At 34.2% G+C, this 14,679-nt stretch overlaps 1 protein-coding gene across 6 annotated transcripts; it reads left to right on the top strand.

The window, feature by feature from the left end:
* Positions 1 to 13: 13 nt before the first annotated feature.
* Positions 14 to 9,468, top strand: LOC121330811 (far upstream element-binding protein 1-like). 6 transcript variants are annotated; one of them, XM_041277624.1, is made up of 22 exons: positions 14 to 164; positions 1,219 to 1,315; positions 1,977 to 2,039; positions 2,894 to 2,932; positions 3,300 to 3,339; positions 3,759 to 3,808; positions 3,903 to 3,974; positions 4,202 to 4,259; positions 4,456 to 4,618; positions 4,707 to 4,805; positions 4,888 to 4,992; positions 5,169 to 5,271; positions 5,556 to 5,656; positions 5,939 to 6,074; positions 6,333 to 6,493; positions 6,610 to 6,758; positions 6,857 to 6,936; positions 7,058 to 7,183; positions 7,638 to 7,712; positions 8,215 to 8,277; positions 8,616 to 8,767; positions 9,128 to 9,468. In XM_041277624.1, the coding sequence occupies exons 1-22, from the start codon at positions 72 to 74 to the stop codon at positions 9,134 to 9,136; spliced, it is 2,034 nt and encodes a 677-aa protein (XP_041133558.1). In that variant the 5' UTR covers positions 14 to 71; the 3' UTR covers positions 9,137 to 9,468. The 6 variants fall into 6 exon arrangements, with proteins under 6 accessions (XP_041133558.1, XP_041133557.1, XP_041133561.1 ...); XM_041277623.1 differs by having other exon boundaries at positions 4,888 to 5,007; XM_041277627.1 differs by lacking the exon at positions 1,977 to 2,039.
* The last annotated feature ends 5,211 nt before the right edge of the window (positions 9,469 to 14,679 follow it).

Below are 14,679 nucleotides of genomic sequence, written 5' to 3'. Positions count from 1 at the left end.
GCTCACAGAGACAGGCCGCCATCTTCTACTTCCTTAGACGAGTCCGAGACAGATCGAGATTGAAGCGCAGAATGGCTGATTATTCAAACGTAGCTCCCCCATCTTCGGGCTCAGGCGGCGGGATGAACGACGCTTTTAAAGACGCCCTCCAAAGGGCTAGGCAGGTCAGTGTTGAAGTTGACTCTTTTTAAAAAAAATATCGTGTAAATGCGGTGTTAGAAAAATAATATATTTGCAGGTTTTTAACATGAGGGAGATCCTGAAGCCTAAGGGCCTAGTTCTATTGAAGTTTTTCAACAAAAGATTGGATACCTAACCCTCGCCATCTGTTATGCCGGTTCGATAACATTTGATTTTAATATATAGTGTAGCAGTTGCTAATCTGATTATTTTTATGTGCTATTGTTTACCGTTAGCGCCCTCTGAGAAACTGGAGCCGTACCGGAATTATCCAGTTCTTTGTTTATTTCTTCAAGGCCCTAGTACCAAGTCACATAACACGCAGCGGTTGTACTCCGAGAAACAACTTTCCAATTAAAAGGGATGGTGAATCAATTGTCAAAACACGTTTAATTTACTTGGCGTCACGTGTTCGTATGCATTAATTACTAACATATTTTAACTGATATTAATTTATAGGAAGAGCTTTAGAAAGACGCTTAACGTTATATTTCCACAGCACAAATTTACAAATATGCTTTAAGTTTATTTCTGATGCGTAATAATGTAAAATCTCCTTTTGTCCAACTATAATATATATATATATATAGATATATATAGATATATATATATATATATATATATATGTAATATGTTATATATATATATATATATATATACATATATATATATATATATGTGTGTGTATGTATATATATATATATATATATATATATATATATATATATATATATATAAACAAACAAAAGCGAGTCGGCGGTGTTTTATTTGTTTACAATATTCAGTGTATTCAAAAAATAATAAACAAAGAACACATTTTCTAAAATGTTAGTTAATATAGAGCGCTGAGTGTAACCAGTTTGTAAATGTCTGTTTACAGTTCCTCCGACAGGATGTTTGTCTGGTGCTGTAGGTTTACCATACCCACTTCAGTTCCGTGACTAAAGTCAACTTTTCTGATAATGGAAAGTCAAGTAGTCATTTTACATTAAAAGTAAAGGTTGTAAGTAACTTTGTTTTTTTTTTTCTACTTTTCAGATTGCTGCTAAAATAGGTGGGGATGGGGCTGGTGCTCCTCCAGCCAGTACAAATGACTTTGGATATGGAGGTCAGAAGAGGCCTTTGGAAGATGCAGGTGAGTTTGTCTTGCCCAAGACACGCATACAAGAGTGTCCAGTTCAAAACTGGATTTATTCCTTTCCATACACAATTCTTTGCAACATACTGAGTTATAATTTAGTGCCACAACTGCTGTTCTTTTTCTCGGTATCTCCAAGTACTGGAAGTCCATGGCAATGCTAATAATGCCATACAAGATCATTTTGCGATATTTTGTCATTGTATAGCCCGAGTGGATAATTGTTTCCTGGTTGGAGACGCCTTGATTTTGATTCTGCTAGGCACATGTATAAAATACTGTACAAACAGTAACATTTTGTTTTTAAATAAGCAATGCTTTTGCATGGATTACATTTTAGTTTCCACAGTTATCATTTATAGATATTACTGCAGTGTCGTGTGTTGTATTAAAACAAATTATGAAAGTCCGGGTCCGGCGAGTCAAATTTGTTATACGTGGGAGTGTTTTTATTGAGGTTTGGCAGTTTGAGCCAATGTGTACATGTTGGCTTGTTTACTGGAAACTGTTTAGTCCTTCAGTACTACTGTACCTTTTGAATTTGATTGTGCAGGAATCTAGATTTGTGGTACTGGTTAGTACAGTTTAAATTGAGTAAGACAGAGGTAATGATGCTTCAGCTTATGCTTGTCATGTGTTCTTTTTATTTCATGTGTAGATGACTCTTGGACAAGTCTGAGCAGTAGAACACACTGGGAGGGAATGTCCTCTCCTTTCAAAGGCAGGAACTTTTTGCTTATTTAACCTGTGTGTAGTATGTGAATGTGTAATATCTGTCAATCAAGTATTTATAGTAATCTTCCCTACTCAAATTGGAATGTTTGCACTCCTGCAAAAAATTGGAATTGGCATTTGTTTTGTTTACATATTATAAAAAAAAATTAAAAATCTATTCAAACACGGAAGTTTGTGCACCCTTCGGAATTCCTGCTAGACCTTTTTTTATGAACTTGGATACATGATAAGCACTACATTCATATAGCCAGGATGAGAAAATGAAAAGTTCCTTCTAGATATATAAAAAAAAAAAAAAAAGTATTTTCAGGGAAAAGCACACGTGAGATTAGTAATTTTATCCTAATAGCCTTTGAAATGTGAAAACTAAAACCTCTTGCGGCATGCAAAACAAGTTGATGGAATGGTGTAGGATGTTGCCTCGTTTTGGGGAGGTTTTGACCTTTTAAGTGTCTTGGCAGATAGAAATGTTATTTTGAAAAACTTGTGATTTGACAAAGTGCATTCAGAAAAGTAAATCTAATATCCAGTGATTACTTCTAACCCTAGTCCTCTAAAAGCTGTCAGTTCCTTGCTTTGAAAGAACATGCGTTTGCTATACCTTGATACACTAAGCATCATTAGCCTGAGTGTTTTCTATTAGCAGTTATGATTTTTATAGTCCTGCTTTAAGAATGTAGTTTGATGAAGGCTGATAATTCATATTACCATTAAACCGTATCTAACACATTTCTTAGTTGAAAAACATTTTCTTTTCAGCCTCTTAAGATTTGCAGCAACAGGATACCAATTGATCGCGTTCTAGGATCACATTATAGAACATTTTCATTTTTGTTACAGATCAACCAGACTCCAAGAAGGTTGCCTCCCAGAATGATCGTAAGTATTGTTAAGTTACTATTGAAAACAATTGTTACATTAATTAGGTTTAACTGCATAAACTTAAGTGCATTAACATAATGTTTGGTATTGTATTTGTTTAATGCAATGCATTCACATGTATTGAGAACGCGTCTATATATAGTTTTGTTAGTTAAATGGTGCAGAGAATTAAGACTAACAATGTTAAGAGCTTAACCCTGAATTATAAACTTCATTGGCAACTTGGTTAGATTAAACACAATTATGGTTGTTATTACAACATTGTCCATATAAGTGATGTATGAATAAAAATAGTTAAGATACTAAAAACCATTTAAGGTTAAGGCTGTTTGAGGGCATTTCACAAGTTCATTTTTTTATACAGCATTTGGCTCACCAATGGGAGGAATGGGTGCATCTCAGAGGTAAGTCCACATTTATTTTCATTAATCAAACAATGCGATTGTAGAGGTTATTTCAGGAGATGCAGATCTTGGGTAGAGTGTGTCATGTACCCTAACTAACTTGTTAATGGTAATTCCTGGCACACATTTTGGTCTTTTTAAAATGTAAGAAATGGATTGTAACAACTTAAGTTTTAGGCTTTATATTCAGCACTTTAGATTTTATGGAACAAGGATATAGGTCCCGACATAAAATTGGGTGAGAGAATGTAGGCTTATCTTGGGAGCTCTAGTCCACATTTTTTATAATAAACAAGTCCATGTTTTAATATTTATCTACTTACGTTTCACTTACCCAATTTAGAAGTTTAAAAGCCTTTTAATGTGCAATAGTAGTTTTATACATTTAATGATCACTAAAGTGTTAACTTGTTTTTTAGGTCGGTCGTTACGGAAGAGTTCAAAGTTCCAGATGGAATGGTCGGATTTAGTAAGTATATCAAGTTTGAGACCAACTTCCTTTTTATTAACTTAATGAAAAACCTTCCTGATTCTCATTGTCACGCAACGTTTTGTTTTTTTAGTAATTGGCAGAGGTGGTGAACAAATATCTCGCATGCAGCAGGAGTCTGGATGCAAAATACAGATTGCACCAGGTAAGTAATGGCAAAATGTATTTTAATAACATCAGCATTAAAGCTAAAAGTCTAGACTATTGCATATCTTGCAGTGCATTTTGATTAGACATGAAGGAAAGTAGTACTATAAGATAACTTTGTAGTATGTGAAGCACTACTTTAAAAAAAGTGATAGGTTGTAACCTTTTATTCTGAGCGTTTACATAATTTGTGTCCTAACTGTTTAAAATGATTTATTTTTCTAGATAGTGGTGGTCTTCCTGACAGATCAGTCATGTTAACAGGTTCACCAGATTCGATTCAGTAAGTATATGTGTGTGTATATATATATATATATATATATATATATATATATATATATATATATATATTTATATATATTTTAAAAAATATAAAAAATAATATATAAATAAATAATGTATTAATATATTTGATACAGTATACTTTCTGAAGTGTATAGCTACTGGTCGTACATTTAGAAAATATTATGTTTATTTAGGTCTGCAAAAAGTCTGTTGGGTGAAATTGTAGAGAAGGGACGACCGGGACCTGTCTTCCACCATTCAGATGGGCCAGGAATGTCAGTTCAAGAAATTTTGGTTCCAGCCAGTAAAGCTGGCTTAGTAATTGGAAAGGGTGGAGAAACAATAAAGCAATTGCAGGTAAGCAAATGCATATTAATGTTCAAATTTTACAGTAAGAGTGCACAGTTGTATTGTATATAAGCCAGTTTTTTTTGTCGCATATCAGGAACGTGCTGGAGTGAAGATGGTGATGATTCAGGAAGGACCACAAAACACAGGCGCAGATAAGCCACTCAGAATTACAGGAGAGCCGTTTAAGGTTCAGGTGAGTCAGTGCCCAAGTTTAGAAATAGTTTTGTAATGTTTTGCAAGAAGTGCAATCTTTACATTTCATTCCGTGTTTACAGCAAGCTAAAGATATGGTGATGGAACTTATCAGAGATCAAGGGGGATTTAGAGAACAACGTAATGAATATGGATCCCGAATGGGTGGAAATGACTGTGGCTTAGATGTAAGTGAGACACAGGTACTAAAGATTTTTTATTATCAATTTTATTTATAAACTGAATTAAATTTGATATTTATCATGTCTGTATGTAGTTGTGGTTTGTTAAACAAGTGACACGCTACCTTGGTTGTAGTGTCTTTGTTAATTGTTTTTTACTTTTCCTTGTCTTTTTATGTTAGGTCCCTGTGCCACGGTTTGCAGTTGGTATTGTAATAGGTAGGAATGGGGAAATGATTAAGAAGATTCAGAATGATACTGGTGTCAGGATTCAGTTTAAACCAGGTATGGTTAATACAAAGGATGTGATTGTTATGGTGAGATGGCTATTGTGATTTTATATAATGTGATCAGTCATTTAGGATTAAACATTAAAGGAATACATTTCTCTGACATAACAAGCTAAAGACTCAAGTTTGTGTAACAGTTTCAGAAATGCATTTTATAACCAACAGCAATGGTGTTCTACTCAACAACTGAGACTGTAGCTAGCACAGTGGGAAGACATTATGATGACAAATATGAATTCTTTGAAAAGGCTAAGCCTAAAAATGTCAATTATTTCTCAGATGATGGAACCACACCAGAGAGAATAGCTCAGATAATGGGACCCCCAGACAGATCCCAACATGCTGCAGAAATTATCGGTGACCTCCTGAGAAGCGTACAGGTTTGTTTGTTTTTTGTTGCAACATGGGTATCTATTTAAGCAAGCACTGCAGTCCAATGTGGGTTAAACATCTAACATTTTATAGTTGCAAGCATTGTCCATTTGTTGTGTCAACATTACGACAGGCAAGTGTATTATAAACTGAAGACAGCCATTTATTTTTTTAAATCTAGGGTATTGTTGTTAATTTGTTTTAGTGACTTAAACGTTGCAGTCGATTTGCTATTTAGTATTTAACAGCTTATTTAGCATAGGGTTAATGGGGATTTGCTATCCTTGTAGGCTGGTGGACCTCCTGGACCAGGGGGCCGGGGAAGAGGAAGAGGCCAAGGCAACTGGAACATGGGTCCCCCAGGTGGACTTCAGGAGTTCAGTTTTACAGTTCCCACTATGAAGACAGGGCTAATCATTGGAAAAGGTAACCATGTTAATTGCTTGAAAGTTATACTTTATGTTTTTGTGAGTGTACTGAAACCATTATCATAAAATGACATGAAATAAATTTGAATATCTGATTTCTGTCTTAATCGCATGTGTATTAAATGCATTAGTGGAACATCACCAAGATAACTTATTTAATGTTTATAATGTCAAGTAAATATTGCCAGCTAGATAGGATGGAGACATGGTTTAATGAGTGAACTTTAAGCAAATGTTAACGCGTTTGTTCTTTCAGGTGGAGAAACTATAAAAAGTATAAGCCAGCAGTCTGGTGCAAGGATAGAGCTACAGAGAAATCCTCCTCCCAATGCAGATCCCAGTCTTAAAATGTTCACAATCCGTGGATCACATCAACAAATTGACTATGCCAGACAGCTTGTTGAAGAAAAGATTGGAGTGAGTGTAACTTGTACTGCATTTTAATAGCACTTGAATATTGGTTTTGGCAAGAAAAGTAGAAGGCAGACAAATATTTTAAGTAGGTAAAATATATATTTTTAATTTTATTCTAGGGTCCAGTGAGTCCATTAGGTGGACCTCATGGCCCACCAGGACCTCATGGAGGTCCAGCCCCACATGGTCCCCAAGGACCTCCAGGGCCACCAGCTCAAATGGGACCTTACAACCCTGGACCTTACAATCAGGGACCCCAAGGACCTCAGTAAGTATACACTCAGTTCAATGCAGTGTTTTTTTTTTTTTGTAGTTAGACACCTGAACCTGTACAATTTTTATAATTTTTTTTTAATTTTTTTAAAGTGGTCCTCCAGCACCATATCAACCACAAGGATGGGGTAATGGCTTTCCACATTGGCAACAACAAGGACAGCAAGACCCTGGTAAGCAGAAAGTCTCTGACTTAAGAATTTTGGTTAATACTTTCAGTAATGTTTACTACAGAAATGTAATGCAATGTATGAAGTGTTTGATTGACCTTTTTGTGCTGTGCATGTTTCACAGGTAAAGCAGCAGCAGATGCTAATGCAGCAGCATGGGCAGCTTACTATTCTCAGTATCAGCAGCAACCACAAGCACCAATAGCAACTTCAAATGCTGCTCCAGGTTCAGGCCAGACAAATGGACAAGGTAAGTAAATGTTTTGACTTGTAGCATTTTTAGCATGTTATACCAAAAGGTGTGGAGTTTTTGGTTTATTGCAAAGTTATCCCGAGGCGATTTAAAAATCTGCTGAGGTATATGAGCAAAATCCAATAATTTATTATTTTTTTAAATATAACTTAATTCTGACAGTTACCTCAATCCCTAAACTGTCTTGCACATATACCTAACAGGTAAACTAAATAAGTGAGTGTGTTGCACACATTCAACAGATTAATTTTGCCTTCTGTTGCAATATAGAGCTTGTATTCAGCTGCTATATGGTAGCAACTTAGAATTATATGCATCTTACTTTACCTTTGTCAAGGTGAATATGCCTTCAAATCATTTAGTTGAAGAAAATAGAAATGCAGGTAGAAAACATTAGCGCAGTCTTTCAAGGAATGGTTACCAATTACTGCAATTGTACCATTTTTAACAGGTGACCAGCAGAATCCAGGTCAGAGTGGACAGGCAGATTACACGAAGGCCTGGGAGGAATATTACAAGAAATTGGGTATAAAGCATTTTGAAAATGTAGATTTAGACAGAACAGTGGAGGCAGTTAGTCTGGACAGTATACAGAAAACCAAATACCTTAAATCAAAATACATCACCTTCAAATGGTCTCTCTTTTAAAGCAACAGTGGATTTTTTTTTCTTTTTTTCTCCAGTCCCCTTAGTATTTTTAGGTGGGAACTTGCGCAGCATGTATACTAATCGGTGTTGTGCAATCTATAATTTGACTGCCGTTTCACGTCTAAAAACGTATGCATTTTTGATGCTTTACTCTTTCACAGATGTGCTCAAATGAAGAAAACAAAGCAGATAAATGGCATTATGTATTGTCTTTGTGAATTGTACGTGTTGGTCGGTTAGCACCATATGTAGTATTTCAGAAAGCAGAGAACCCAGTGAATATATACTGTATATAATGGAGCATTTAGTTTCGGGTTACCATATACATATGACCATATACATTTGAAAGATTGAAGCAATAAAAAATGTCATCCTTTCAGGCCAACATGGGCAGCAGCCACAGGATTACACAAAGGCATGGGAGGAGTACTATAAAAAGCAAGGTATTAACTTTTGCCAGTGAAAGTATACAAGCCAGTAAGATGCTTAGAATATGTATTAGTTTTCTTGAGTTTTTCTAAGTGAAACACAACTTTCTGCAGTAGTATATGCATGTAAAACTATATTGTGTTAATTGGATGAAAATTGTTTACAATAGTGTTTAATCACACACATTTTGAAATTTATCAAGAGTCAAGTTAAATCAGAAAAGTAATTTTAGGTTGCCATAAAGTGTGTACATTGTTTTTGGCTGGTGTGTGAGGAATACATTGGTCTACATAAATTGGTTTGCATGTCACTAAACTAACCTCCTTTTTCTTTCCTTCAATCAAATGTAAAGGTCAGCCAGCTCCAGCTAGTGCTACCCCAGCAGCTGGCCAACCAGACTACAGTGCTGCATGGGCAGAGTACTACAGGCAACAGGCTGCATATTACGGGCAGGGAAGCCCTCAGGCAGTGCCTCCGCATCCACCAGCACCACAAGCACAGCAGGTATACTCTTCCTAAGGGTTGAATAGAACATTAGGTTGGTTTGTCACAATCGACATGTCTTTCCCAAGTTGCTACAATTAATACATCTTAAAGAAAATGTACATGATTGCATGCATTAAACAAAGTTTCCCCCCTCCAGGTTGTGCAGAACATTCAGAGATGGTGCTATAACTTGATATTGCATGCATTGTAATATTGTACTAAAAAAATACATTTCTCCTACAGGTGATGAGAAGTATGCGATGATGGCAACATACCTACTAATTCCTTTATTCCCTATGCAGGATCAGACCTTGAAATTAGCCTAGTTGTTCTTGTTGTTAACCTTATATGTATTTCTTATGTATCTCTTCTGCACAGGGCCAGTAATGTGAAGTGGACATAGAGTATGTGCTTCATTGTCGAAAAAAAACCTTTGTTAAATGTTTGGATGCAGACGCCTTGATGAAGATCTTAATTTCTTTGGTTTAAATAATAATAATAAAAAAAAATGTTTAGAATAACCATAACAGAGGTGATTATTGTATTAAATGAATGGTTTGTTTTTAGTATGTGGTTAGATTTGGACATTCCAGCTCCTGTATTTCAACTTATTATGTGGTCTATGCTTCTGTTTATAAATTGTAGTAATTTCCATGTATATCATCTCAGTTTTAAAAGTGGCTGTTTTGTGTTTTGCAATAAAACAAAATGAAACCTCCTGTGTTGGTAAGTTGGGTGGAAATACATGGGTAATTCTGAATCATGCAAGTTTCTTTGTGAAAACAGCAGCACCTGAAGCTTTAGATAAACTGTCCTAGCTTTATTATTTTTTTTAACTTGAATTAAGTGAAAGTAGCTGTTCTTTGATCCTCTTAGTAATGGTAAATGCTCAGTAAGTTTTTAATTTTGCAGTTAAGTTTAAAAATGTGAATCTGCGTTTTTTGGTAATGAAAATATTGCTTGTCCTGCAAATAAGTGAAGTCCTCGTATTGCGTTTATTTTTATTTTGGTGATTTAAAAAAAAAAAAAAATTAAGATCACTTGTTTTTATCTCTGTATAGCTGGGTTTTTTTTTTACCATTTTTCTATTTTTCTGTGATTATAGAAATAGGCAACATTCATCTGTAAAAATATTGCATTGGTAGCATACAGTTGTTACTTATTCTTTTCACAGTCTAGTACTGTAGCATGTTCACTGTACTGTATAATAACTTTACCTGAATGCTGACTCGAGGTAGACTGAACTGTTAATAAGAGCACACCTTTTTTCCTCACAGGAAAGTTTAGAAAAGCGGTAAGCAAAAAGCCTGAAATATTTTACTAAATCTTCCCATAAATGTGACTTTTTTTGCTGAACATTTTAGTTAAATTGCTGCCTTTTTACAGCACAGGTAAATGCATTCTGTATATTAACAGAGTTTTCCTTTATAAAAGTACTGATTTAAAATTTCTCTTGTTGTCTCTAAAGTAACTGTTTGCTTTGTATATATTTGCTGGCTTTTTTTTTTACTCTGATAATTTGATTAAAAGAAAAACATGAATGCAAATAGTTTGCCTTTCCATTGTCTTTTAAAATGCATCCAGCGTAGAACTAGGTGTGTAGGGCTGAGGAGGCCTATGCTGTGCATCATCCTTGATTTGTGTTCCTTCAAGGAGCATTGCACTGTAAGTACTAAACATGACTACAACAGAACTGAATTATCTGCTTCTCTTTCATTGTATTTCTTTGAGAGATTAAAATGTAGTGCTTTTGAAATAGTGATTTAAATGTTTAAAAAAAAAAAAAAAAAAGTTAGGTTCTTATCTGTACATGGGTAAGTATTAAACATTGTACAGAAACTTTATAGACCACTTACATATTTATGTTTTAATGCCTTATCAAGTTTATTTAAATGTAAACACTTAGGCCTTGTCTTTCATTATTAACCAGACTTGTGTGAATTTTGGTTATAGCATAAACTGGTAGTTTAAGTATCTTTTTTTTCTAGAGTACTACGCTTTTTAGGGATGCTTGCCAGCCTGACCGTTCCCTTTTGGTACTCTGAAACCGTGAGTTGACACCAGAAATGTATCAAATTAAGCAAAATTGCCCTTAAATGTAAAATGTACTCTATCATATGTGCTTCTAGTAATTCTGTTTAGAGTATGTTGATTTGAAATCAATGTTAACAGAGTAAGAACATTTTTAAATAAGTGGAAAGGAGAGATACTGTTATACTAGTTTGTATTTATTTTTTAAAAGATTAAGGTGTGCAAATTAATTTTTAAAAACTTGTATAGTAGAAAGCGTTATTGTAGTCTCATTTGGTTTAATTAACAGTAAGGTTATCATCGCTAAATGTATTTAGTTATCTGTAAAATGAATAGCATGTACAGTAAACAAGGTAGGGTCTCTCAGAAAACCTACATTTCTAAGCATTGTGGTCCTTGAACTGTTCATTCCTGTTACACAGATAGAACATTTCATACTGGAAGCTGTTGAATTGGTTTATAAATGGATGGTTGAATATTTACTGATTGCAAACAGTGCAATATTTAATCTTTGCAGTGTCACCCAGACCTTGCACCTTAGGTTCTGCTGCAGTGTGCAACAGGTAAGCATAACCTAAGGACACCAGTGTTTTGAATTGTGAATGACTTAATTTGCTTTTGTAGTTGCAGTAAATGTTTCAAAAGTAGTACAATGTTCTAAAACACAATTTAGGAAAGGATTCTTTGTAAAGTAAGACATGCTTAGAAATGGCAACAGTCATTTATTTGTGATTGCAATTAATTTTCTATTTGTATCCAAGTGATGATTAAATGAATTGCATGATGGCCAATTGTTCAACTTAAACATGTCTAATGAAGGATCGCTTACTTGTTGGTAGACCTCAGCTGTTGGGATATTTTATCTAGACTGCATTATGCTTTAATGTGAATTGTGTGGGCTATCTAATACCTTGATTTACCAGGATCTTTTTGTCTACATATAAAAACAAACATTCTAAGAAATGTCAACAAGCATCACTGAAATGGCAGGTTCTACGCTAGCTTTTTACGTATTCCTTTAGTGTCCTTGTAAGTTATTTTGTATGTTTTGATAATCTAGAAATACAAAAAGAGAATACATTTTTCTAAGTTCAATATGTCCAACCAATTTTAATTAGTTATCTCCTGTGTTTTAAACTTGCATGCAAATAGTTGCTGGTATGATGACGGTCAGTTTAACAGCAGACCATTTGTGATATTAGATGTGTTTTACAGTATAAATGTTGGTTTAAAAAGTCTGATGTCCCTTAATTTCATTCTGTAGTGTTTATATATAATATAAATATTTTTTTGTTTTAAAAATGCTGCCTTCATTTTCACACACAGTGTTGAAGATACTGCAAGCATAGTTCATAAAATCAGGCCATGAGATAGTTTGTTCCTAAGGAGGAATCCTTTGAGTGTATGCCACTGGTGAACATAGACCATTCAAGGGCTCCAGTTTATAAGGTAAATTCGAGGAACTGTTATAATTGAGAAATTGTTTCAGTATAGGGTCTGTTTCTGGATTATGTGTTTATTTAGAAATGTGATTTTTGCATTGAAATACTATATAAACATATGTTTATATGTTTTAAAAATGCACCTTAGTACTGCTTTTTTGTAGTGTATTTTTTTTAGAATAATCGTAGGGCTTCAGTTTCACTGTCATTTACTGTATCTTACATTTGAGGAATGCATATTTTTGAATTCACAATTGTACAGTTAGTACTTTGATTAGCAGAATCGGTTAATATATATATATATATATATATATATATATATATATATATATATATATATATATATATATATAATTTTAATGATTTGCAAAAGCTTTACAGTACATCCTAATGCTTTAAGTTTATTATACTCTGAGCAAGATAAATGCTTAAATATATTTGAGTACATTTAGGGTAACCTTAGTGTTTGGCAATATAGTGTGTCGATTTTAATGTCATGTTTAAATATTACATGCACTTGCAAATTGTTATATATCCAGTTTTATGTTTGGCTGCACATAATCTATATACATGTGAGATGCTGTGTTCTCTTGAGGAAAGTTAGAAAATGACTGGGTGTAGAAAATAAGACCACTTTAAGGGGAGAATGAGTTAGAAGTACAAGTAAATCTTAAAATGCATTTGTGTGTAATTTAACAAATATCTGTTCACCTTTTGAGTGTGCACATTACTTGTGAATTGTTTTAAAATAACACAAATAAACTTATATTAGTTGAAATATGCATTGTGTGTGAATGTCTGTTTTTAGTGGTGGTTGAAGTAGTGGTTGAAATCTGGCTAGTATTTGGTTTGTGTATTCCTTTTGTTATCTGACAAATTTGAGAGAACCTTTTTTGACACACCCAGCTTATGTATTGCCCTTATGGTTGTCATATGCTAGCAGTTTATTTTGTTAATAAAATGAAGCCTTTCTAAATGTCTGCATGTTTTATATTGTTCATATATGGCTTGATTTTGGAACTAGAACCTTGCTGCATCATATGTCAACCATTGAAAAAAAGCTGTATGGATTCCAGATCCAGCTTAATCTGATGAAACAGACAAGTTTTTCTTCAATATGATCTATTAAGTATTCCCATGGATAATGCAAGTGCACCTATTCTGATTTGGATTCACCTGTCGCAGTTGCATATAATACCTTTTTAGGGGCTGTCCAAAATGTGTTTTTTTTTTTTTGCAGGAGGATTTTTTTGGGTTGTATAAGATTTCTAACAAGCTGCTTTTTATATTCTAATTGTACACATTCATTATGTAGTCCTCTGTATTTTTATTTTGTATTTTCAATCTGCAATATTAGGAATTTATGTTTTTCTCAAACAAACAAAACCATGGTATGACCTTTATGGGATTAGCTGGGAGCATCAGCATCACTTAATGTTTGTTTAAGGTTTTTGTTTTTCTGTTTGTGTTTTTAGCAAGTAAATCTGCATCTGTAGCTTGCACAGTGAGTGCTTTTGATTACATGAAACTTTGAAAAATGCATTAAATGCGTGTTATAGAAGTAATGGACATCAAATGATATGTTGGTACAGGTTTCCACTTTGTAAATTCTGTATGATCTAAATACAAAGACCACCTAAACAAAAGAGAGGTCACACAATGAGTTGGTGGCTGAGCTGGGATTTGAACCGGGGACGTCGTGGTTACAAGCCAGTTTCTTTAACCACTAGACCACACATCCTCCTAAATGTGTGCACAAGTTTTCTAGTCTCCTGTGACATTTAAGTTTTTGTTTTTGCTTGGATTTATAGCAATAGCCTATAACTAGTGTGCAACCAAACTTAGCACGGGCCGCATATACAGAAAACTAGTTTTAACCCCATGTTTATAGCGGGCCACTCATTACTAAAGAGTAATTGGAGTTTAACCCTTAGCTGCAATATACATAGGGGTGTGTGTAATATACATAACAATTTGAGGCAATTTCCCTTAGAATTACTGTTCAGTTTATTTCGTACTGCACATACACATCAAATACAAAATGCATAATTAAAAACAGCATTAATATTGTACTGTTACCATATACACACACGCATTGCATAATAATACAAAGCAAATTTAAATATCTACTTGCTGGAGTGGTTTTTTTATTTTAGCTGACTAGTAGTTTAACTTGTAGCAGGCAGCAATGCACTAGCAAAAGTCACAGCAGTTATGCCGGCTCCCTAGCAACAAGCCTCCTGTGTCGGGAATGGGTCCTTTTCAATGCAGCAGGTTTGTGCATTACAGAAAGGAGAGGAAGACTGATGAAATTAATTGGAGATTTAAGTTGATGAGAAGCAATTACCCTCTGCAGTACGAATTAAAACGGTGTGCTTCTTTTTATTAGAAAGCACGTCAGCAAAGTTTAATATATATATATTATATATATATATTTTTTTTTTACAGTATGTGAAA

Source organism: Polyodon spathula, chromosome 18 (assembly GCF_017654505.1).
Source record: "Polyodon spathula isolate WHYD16114869_AA chromosome 18, ASM1765450v1, whole genome shotgun sequence".
Taxonomy (NCBI): Eukaryota; Metazoa; Chordata; class Actinopteri; order Acipenseriformes; family Polyodontidae; genus Polyodon; species Polyodon spathula.
The sequence above is the reverse complement of the archived record's forward strand: the minus strand, read 5'-3'. Positions and strand labels throughout refer to the sequence as shown.

Excerpts from the sequence above, each read along its gene's own strand:
- LOC121330811 (XM_041277623.1), top strand. The coding sequence starts at position 72 with ATGGCTGATTATTCAAACGTAGCTCCCCCATCTTCGGGCTCAGGCGGC. Across the intron at positions 165-1,218 it reads CCCTCCAAAGGGCTAGGCAG|ATTGCTGCTAAAATAGGTGG; the intron begins GTCAGTGTTGAA and ends TCTACTTTTCAG. Across the intron at positions 6,937-7,057 it reads ACAAGGACAGCAAGACCCTG|GTAAAGCAGCAGCAGATGCT; the intron begins GTAAGCAGAAAG and ends CATGTTTCACAG.